The 9,435-nt window shown below is 40.2% G+C and overlaps 1 protein-coding gene across 1 annotated transcript in view; it reads left to right on the top strand.

The window, feature by feature from the left end:
- Window positions 1-1,193: 1,193 nt before the first annotated feature.
- LOC133634885 (phosphatase and actin regulator 1-like) overlaps window positions 1,194-9,435 on the top strand; it is a 24,333-nt gene continuing 16,091 nt past the window's right edge. The window contains exons 1-4 of the mRNA XM_062027538.1: window positions 1,194-1,384; window positions 3,597-3,753; window positions 6,678-6,733; window positions 6,817-6,878. Coding sequence (XP_061883522.1) covers window positions 1,219-1,384; window positions 3,597-3,753; window positions 6,678-6,733; window positions 6,817-6,878 — 441 coding nt within the window. The 5' untranslated portion in view covers window positions 1,194-1,218. The remainder of the gene's footprint in view (window positions 1,385-3,596; window positions 3,754-6,677; window positions 6,734-6,816; window positions 6,879-9,435) is intronic.

Genomic DNA, 9,435 nt, shown 5'->3' with positions numbered 1-9,435 from the left:
CCATTGTACAGATATGCAACATTGAAATATATGTATCGACCAGCATGAAAACGTAGTAGTGGGTCATTCCTACAATAAAAGGTACTTAATCCAGGGGACCAGAGTTTAATTCAGGAGTTTCCACTGTACTTTGAACTGCTAGTGATTGACTAGACCAGGGGTCCCCAAACTTTTTGGCCAATACAGATAGACAGACAACATTCACACACTAGGGACCATTTAGTGTTGCCAATTAACCTATCCCCAGGTGCATGTCTTTGGAAGTGGGAGGAAGCCGTAGTACCTGGAGGGAACCCACGCAGTCACGGGGAGAACATGCAAACTCCACACAGAAAGATCCCGAGCGCAGGATTGAACCCAGGACCTTCGTATTGTGAGGCAGACGCACTAACCCCTGTTCCACCGTGCTGCCCTTGTTTTAAAACCTCTACACTTGGAATCTATTTTACGTTTCTCCAACGATTTCGCCATTTTTTGTCCTTGTGCACTAATTGACTGAAACACTTGCGGACACTGCGGTGCGAGCGTGATGATATCACGTTATCGATGGGAAAATGCATTTTTAGACAATATGATTTGCATGAGCGGCTAGGAGACCCAGAGAGTAACAAGCGGTAGAAAATGGATTGATGGATGGGCGAGAAAGGATAGATTAAAAAAATTATTACTTTTTTTTTTTTTACTGGGCGCTACCCGCAGGCCGGATTTTGGACATTGCCGGGCCGTATGTAGCTCGCGGGCAGTGATTTGGAGATGCCTGGGATAGATTAAAAAAATTATAATAAAAAAAAAATAAAAAAACTTTTTATTTTTTACTTGAGACTACTCACGGGCCAGATTTTGGACACTGGCGGGCCGTAGTTTGGAGACCACTTGGATAGATGAAAAAAATAATAATATTCTTTCAAACCTTTTTTTGTTAATCAGGACTACCCGCAGGCCGGATTTTGGACGTTGACGGGCCGTATCTGGTCTGCGGGTCGTAGTTTGGGGACCTCTGGGATAGATTAAAAAAAATTATAATTTAGAAAAAAAAAAATTCGGGACTACCCTCGAGCTGGATTTTGGATGCTGGCGGGCCGTATCCGACCCGCGGGCCGTAGTTTGGGGACCCCTGCAACAGACAAACAACAATGTACTGTTTCTTACAGTTCAACTCTTTTAATCTCTGCTCTTCCCCCCAACTGCAGTTCTGTATTGCGCGCTGTTCCCACACTGATGATCGATTGTGACAACAAAGAGAATCTTCCAAACGAAGCAGATTGCGAGGATCTACCTGTTATGTACGAGGACGACGAAGAAGACTTTGAAGAGGAGAACGAAGACGTGGACGACGAGAAGGATGAGGACGAAGACGACGATGAAGATGAAACTTTGTTCATAAGTAAGTGTTTCTCTTATGTTTGTAAGGTGTCTATACCTGCTCCCTGCTAAACACACACACACTCTTTGTTAAACAAGACAAAAATGTTTTACCTACAGACACCAAAACCAGTGAAGTTGGCACATTGTGTAATTCGTAAATAAAGACAGAATACAATAATTTGCAAATCCTTCTCAGCTTATATTCAATTGAATAGACTGCAAAGACAAGATACTTAATGTTTGAACGGAGAAATGTAATTATTTTTTGCAAATAATCATTAACTTAGAATGTAATGGCAGCAACACATTGCAAGAAAGTTGGCACAGGGGCATTTTTACCACTGTGTTACATGGCCTTTCTTTTTAACAACACTCAGTAAACGTTTGGGAACCGAGGAGACCAATTTTTGAAGCTTTTCAGGTGAAATGATTTCCCCTTCTTGCTTGATGTACAGCTTAAGCTGTTCAACAGTCTCTGTTGTGGTATATTAGGCTTCATATTGCACCACACATTTTCAATGGGAGACAGGTCTGGACTACAGGCAGGCCAGTCTAGTACCCGCAGTTTTTTACTATGAAGCCACACTGTTGTAACACGTGGCTTGGCATTGTCTTGCCAAAATAAGCAGGGGCGTCCATGATAACATTGCTATTCTGTTTTTATTTACAATTTACACAACGTGCCAACTTCACTGGTTTTGGGTTTTGTATACATAGGTGCAATGTAAAGACATGTATGATCTTGCCCAGTGTAGTTAAGAATCCAGATTGAGTCCTGGCACTACATCTACTGCACACAATGTGCATACAGCAGCTCAAAAGTATGTGCAGTTACGCATATTCTCTCACGAAATGGGATTTTATGAATTATAACATTGGTGTAACAAGTTGTAGATGCTACTTTTAGGCTTATTTTTAACCTTTACAAATGAAACCCTCAATTATTGACTGGTGCGTTGGTTCTGGATTTGTAAAAGACTTTAGTGACTCCAGTACAGGTAACACTAAGTTTGGACACACCTGCTTGATTACTGCTTTGCACACTCTTGGCATTCTGTCGATGAGCTTCAAGCACCCCTCATCGAGAGAATGCCAAGGGTGTGCAAAGCAGTAGACAGAGCAAAGGGTGGCTATTTTGAAGAAACTAGAATATAAAACATGTTTTCAGTTATTTCACCTTTTTTTTGTTAAGTACATAACTCCACATGTGTTCATTCATAGTTGTGATGATGCCTTCAGTGACAATCTACAACGTAAATAGTCATGTAAATAAAGACAACACATTTGTACTGTATATTTAAAATAATAATATATTACATATACACTACCGTTCCACCGTGCCATGCAAGGCCCTAACCACGACCCATCAGGAGCAAGGGTGAAGTGTCTTGCTCAAGGACAGAACGGACGTGATGTGGTTGGTAAAAGGTGGGGATCGAACCAGGAACCCTCAGGTTGCTGGCACGGCCACTCTCCCAATTGTGCCATGCCGTCCCCGATATACATGTATATATACATATACAGTACATGTGTATATATTCATATATATATATATATATATATATATACACACTACCGTTCAAAAGTTTGGGGTCACATTGAAATGTCCTTATTTTTGAAGGAAAAGCACTGTACTTTTCAATGAAGATAACTTTAAACTAGTCTTAACTTTAAAGAAATACACTCTATACATTGCTAATATGGTAAATGACTATTCTAGCTGCAAATGTCTGGTTTTTGGTGCAATATCTACATAGGTGTATAGAAGCCCATTTCCAGCAACTATCACTCCAGTGTTCTAATGGTACAATGTGTTTGCTCATTGGCTCAGAAGGCTAATTGATCATTAGAAAACCCTTGTGCAATCATGTTCACACATCTGAAAACAGTTTAGCTTGTTACAGAAGCTACAAAACTGACCTTCCTTTGAGCAGATTGAGTTTCTGGAGCATCACATTTGTGGGGTCAATTAAACGCTCAAAATGGCCAGAAAAAGAGAACTTTCATCTGAAACTCGACAGTCTATTCTTGTTCTTAGAAATGAAGGCTATTCCACAAAATTGTTTGGGTGACCCCAAACTTTTGAACGGTAGTGTATATATTTCTTAAACATTGCATCTGGCCGACACAGTGTCCTAGAATGGGCAACTGTCGTTGATTACCTCTGGCATAGAAACTCATCTCTGTGATCCATAAATGTAGATTTCCCATGAATTGTATTTTCAATGTAGGCACACTGGCCCTGAAGGTGTTACGAAAAGACTCTCTTGCAATAAAACTGAGTAATCGTCCATCGAAAAGAGAGCTGGAAGAGAAGAACATTCTACCGCTGCAGTCGCATCAGGAGAGGCTTGAGTTTCGACAGCAAACTGCGACCAAACTCACCAGGTGGGGACGCTATCAACAATGTTAAAAAAAAGTAAAAAGTAATCCCTTTAGTTTATGTGAACATTATTGAGCGTAGACTTGTGAATGTAATTTAAAATCCATGAAAAAGTTAACATTTTAAATTTGAGAAGACCGTATCAATCCAAGTAGTGCTTGTCGCGTAAACTTGTGTTGTTATGGTGATGTATTGTGTGTATACACGCTATAACAGCGTCCTTTTCCTGGCTGGATGTGAATAATAATCTGTAGATTAAACTTTGTTTCACTTGTTATTATAGCCAGCCTGATGTTATTTGTCATATAAAGAGTTATGAATAGTCTACATTCTTGCAAAGCCTAGAAGTTAGAGGGGCTTAACATCAGTTTATATATGTGTGTGTGTGTGTGTGTGTGTGTGTGAGTGTGTGTTCTGGCAATGCTTATTTAATGGGGACATCGCTCTGTTTACACAGTCACCTTTAGGGGACCTTTGACGGTATGGGGACAAAAAAACAGGTCCTCTAAAGGGAAACCTTTTTAAATGATAGTCAGATCAATTCTGAAGAAGCCTAAGTGATTTTTAAGCTTTGTCCCATAAAACATGTTTACTGGTTAGTTTGAGTGTGAGACATTTGCACAGCAGCCCCCTCATCGGGCTGTAGCTGGTGTTGCACTCGCTGCTTTTTTCAAATGGTCCTCAGTAGTCACGTACAAATTTGTGTGAATTATGCAAAATTATTTAAATTTGGTCCCCACGAACCATATTAACTCTTTTCCACCAGGGTCCCCAGTAAGAATGATCAGCACATTACTTCATCAATCCAGAGATTTAAAGACGTGTATGAGCTAACTGGGCAGTGGCCCTTTAACCTATTTTTTTTATGCCTCCACAACCTGTAACAAGGGTGGTCCCCACAAGTGATGATCAAAAACTTGGTCCCCATTCCAAATGATAACCAGTATGTGTGTGTGTGTGTGTGTGTGTGTGTGTGTGTGTGTGTGTGTGTGTGTGTGTGTGTGTGTGTGTGTGTGTGTGTGTGTGTGTGTGTGTGTGTGTGTGTGTGTGTGTGTGTGTGTGTGTGTGTGTGTGTGAGAGTGTGAGTGTGAGTGTGAGTGTGAGTGTGAGTGTGAGTGTGAGTGTGAGTGTGAGTGTGAGTGTGAGTGTGAGTGTGAGTGGGTGTGTGTGTGTGTGTGCTTGCAAGAAGGAGTTTGACAGTTTGATAATAACTGGCCCAAAAATCTATTTAGTTAATTAATAGATGCTACAATATACGGTATTTTCCGGACCAATGGGGCGCACTGGATTATAAGGCGCACTGCCGATGAATGGTCTATTTTCGATCTTCTTTCATATATAAGGCGCACCGGATTATAAAGCGCATTAAAGGAGCCATATTCTTCTTTTTTTTAAAATGGAAAACACTTCCTTGTGGTCTACATAACATGTAATGGTGGTTCTTTGGTCAAAATGTTGCATAGATTATGTTTTACAGATCATCTTCAAGCCGCTTTCTGACAATCTCTTCAGAATACGCCGCTTGGTGGGCGGTCTTATTTACACGGCTCACCTTCGGCAGCGTCTTTTCTCCGTCATCTTTGTTGTAGCGTGTAGCGTGCAAGGACGGGAGTGGAAGAAGTGTCAAAAGGTGGAGCCAACTGTTTTAATGACATTCAGACTTTACTTAAATCAATAACGGAGCAGCATCTCCTAATCCGGAAACAACAACACCGGAAATTTGTCCCGTGAAAAACCGTCCGACCGGATGATCTTTGGGTGAATAATGTAAACTCACTATACATATATATATATGTTTTAGCGCTTTCATAGCGAGTTTACTGATGGATATAAGTAAGAACTTTACACTACTTTATATTAAGAAATGGTAACAGCGGAGGATGAATGTCCAATAACAAGAAAATAGAGAAAAAGAAAAGCTCATCGACTACGGCGACAAATCGGCTGCGCGCAAATTTTCAGGACTTATGCAGATCCCTAATATAGATCAACAGGTACCAGAAGGTAACAAAAGTTGCTTTTGCATAATAATGCGAAACTAAACGCCAGATAATATGTCTTACCTTATACACACACCATAATACTACTCGTATGTTGAAGCATAGTACAATCCATCAAGCTGTGCGGCTTCATAGCTTACCAAAGTCGTACTAAAACATTTTGATAGATTTTTGAGCGCCGTGTGTAATGTTCTATATTTTCAATGGAACATATAAAATGTTGGTGTTGTTTACTTGAGTCATATTGCAGTCTACACGTATCTCTGCCATCTACTGGTCACACTTATCATTTCACCATGTACCAAATAAAATAGCTTCGAGGTCAGTAAGCAAAACCAGAATTATTCCGTACATAAGGTGCACTGTCGCGTTTTGAGAATTTTTTCACTTTTAAGTGCGCCTTAAAGTCCGGAAAATACAGTAATTATCTTAGCAAGTAGGTCAGCAGAGACGTTGGGATCCAAATGTAGTTAATCAGTGGTTCTCCAACTTTTATCAGCAAGTACCACCTCAGAAAAAACGTGGCTCTCCAAGTACCACAATAATGACCAACATTAAAATACAGTAGCGTAGTAAGGCTAAGTATTCATTAAAAACAAGGCAGAGGTTTTATTTAACAAGTATATTTAATATGTTTGGCCAGTGTAAAATTGACTGTCAGATTAACTGTACACTCCAAATTGTCCATTAGTGAGAATGTAAGTGTGAACAGTTGTTTGTCTACATGCACCAAGGGTGATTCCTGCCTTTCACCCAAAGTCAACTGGAAAAGGCTCCAGCTCACTAGTGACCCTAATGAAGACAAGTTGTATAAAAAAAAATGGGTGGATGGAGAAGTGAAGGTGGTCAAATCACCTTATTGTGAATTAGGTGAACTATGAAAAACCCTGTCTTCTGTGGAACTCGGATACAAATGTACTTTTTTCCAGGCGGCTGAGTCAACGTCCATCTGCAGAGGAACTGGAACAGAGGAACATCCTGAAACGTACGTAACTTTGTGTGCTAAAAACAGAATGCAAAAGACAAAAATAACAAATATGTGAGATCAGTCTTTTCCTTGTCCCTTAGCACAGAATGATACAGATGAACAAGAGGAGAAGAGGGAGATCAAGAAACATTTGTCCAAAAAGGTAATTATGCATCGGATTTTTGTCATGTTAGTGTGAACAGTTATATTATTTTTTTCCAATCTGCCCAAAGCTTTTTTTGCATTTGGTCATAAATCCAATATGCATCTGCAGTCTGGATGCTCGGGTAGCGTCCATTCAACCTGTATGTCATCGAAAGGAGACAATTGTCACAATTACTTGCCATATTTGTTGAATCCGTTTTGCACAAAATCCTTAAATCTGCCACAAATGCACCAGACCTAGGCGAATTCTCGCCGTAAACACACTGCAGGGCATGTGATGTCATGTTTTGTGCACTTGCGGGTCATTTCGCGGACCCATTCTGCTCATATGAGACATCACTTCTTTTTCTTGGATGGAGAGGAAGCAGAACACTGAGCTAAATGATATAAATTGTAGGCACCATGTAAAGACACAGGAAAACATTCACAGAAATAAAGAAAATAACAAAGAAGAAGAATGAAGATAAGCAGTATAGAAAATTAATGAAGAAGATTAAGTTAAAGTTAAAGGGGAATTTTGCCTATCAATCGCAATCATTATGAAAGTCATGACGACAGATGTTTTTTTTTTTAATGCATTTTGAATATTAAATAAATGTAAATAAAAGTCTGCTTACAGCGAAGCCAATGGGAGCTTAACTATTCCGCCCATAAAATCCAAATAAATAACCATTCAAAAAGCGCCAACAATACTTAATTTACATTTCGTAATTTGAATATTAACCAAGTATTAGTGATATTAATATTATAAGCGCTAACGCAGACAAACTACACAACTCAAAACCAGTGAAGTTGGCACGTTGTGTAAATTGTAAATATAAACAGAATACAATTTGCAAATCCTTTTCAACTTATATTCAATTGAATAGACTGCAAAGACAATATATTTAATGTTCGAACTGAGAAACTTTTTTTGGTGTGTGAATAATCATTAACTTAGAATTTAATGGCAGCAACACATTGCAAAAAAGTTGGCACAGGGGCATTTTTTACCACTGTGTTACATGGCCTTTTCTTTAAACAACACTCAGTAAACGTCCCGAAAATCTGAAATCAATCCATCAAGGCATGGCGGGGATATTTTTAAAACAATTTTGCCTTCCTCAATACTTACTCCAAACGAGCCATTTCCAATTTGCCCCATTTGTGAAGTTTTTTCCATTAGTAACATCAGCAGATATCTCCTTATATGGTAAAGTTTTACCCGAAGAACTTTGCGCAAGTCTGCCATTTTACAAGGAGACAGAAAAAAGATTGCTGATGGGTCTGCCAACTTGCGACGCCCCTTACAAAAAAAGGTGAGAAACAGGTAAACGTTGGGGAGGGGGAGAATAAAAAAATATTCAGTCAAAAGGCTGGACTCGAGGTAGGGGGTCCAGACTAAGGCCAAGAAAAACAACCTCATAGCCATAGCACACATAAACAAGTTACATAGAATCAACAAAACTTGCAACAGAGGGGAGGGATTGGGAGCTACGGAGGCCGGCTGCTGCCGAATAAGCGCTAGTCAGCCATCCATCGCCCCTAAGGAGAATCAAGCTGTGGTGAAGGCGTAATAGATGTAATGTTTACAGTGATAAACACATTTGAGAACTGACGTTGCCGAGAATCGAACCCACGTGAAATAAAAGATGGATGTGCTACTAAAGTTCTAATGACATCATTGATATAAATAGTTATTTAAAGGCCTACTGAAACCCACTACTACCGACCACGCAGTCTGATAGTTTATATATCAATGATGAAATCTTAACATTGCAACACATGCCAATACAGCCGGGTTAACTTATAAAGTGCAATTTGAAATTTCCTGCGAAACTTCCGGTTGAAAACGTCTATGTATGATGACGTATGCGCGTGACGTCAATCGTTGAAATGGAAGTATTCGGACACCATTGTATCCACTACAAAAAGCTCTGTTTTCATCGCAAAATTCCACAGTATTCTGGACATCTGTGTTGGTGAATCTTTTGCAATTTGTTTAATGAACAATGAAGACTGCAAAGAAGAAAGCTGTAGGTGGGATCGGTGTATTAGCGTCTGGCTGCAGCAACACAACCAGGAGGACTTTGACTTGGATAGCAGACGCGCTATCCGACGCTAGCCGCCGACCGCATCGATGATCGATCGGGTGAAGTCCTTCGTCGCTCCGTCGATCGCTGGAACGCAGGTGAGCACGGGTGTTGATGAGCAGATGAGGGCTGGCTGGCGTAGGTGGAGAGATAATGTTTTTAGCATAGCTCTGTGAGGTCCCGTAGCTAAGTTAGCTTCAATGGCGTCGTTAGCAACAGCATTGTTAAGCTTCGCCAGGCTGGAAAGCATTAACCGTGTAGTTACAGGTCCATGGTTTAATAGTATTGTTGATTTCTGTCTATCCTTCCAGTCAGGGGTTTATTTCTTTTGTTTCTATCTGCAGTTAAGCCCGATGCTATCACGTTAGCTCCGTAGCTAAAGTGCTTCGCCGATGTATTGTCGTGGAGATAAAAGTCACTGTGAATGTCCATTTCGCGTTCTCGACTCTCATTTTCAAGAGGATATGGTATCCGAGGTGGTTT

The sequence above is a fragment of the Entelurus aequoreus genome, linkage group LG19, assembly GCF_033978785.1.
Source record: "Entelurus aequoreus isolate RoL-2023_Sb linkage group LG19, RoL_Eaeq_v1.1, whole genome shotgun sequence".
Taxonomy (NCBI): domain Eukaryota; kingdom Metazoa; phylum Chordata; class Actinopteri; order Syngnathiformes; family Syngnathidae; genus Entelurus; species Entelurus aequoreus.
This window is presented reverse-complemented; position numbering and strand designations above follow the sequence as displayed.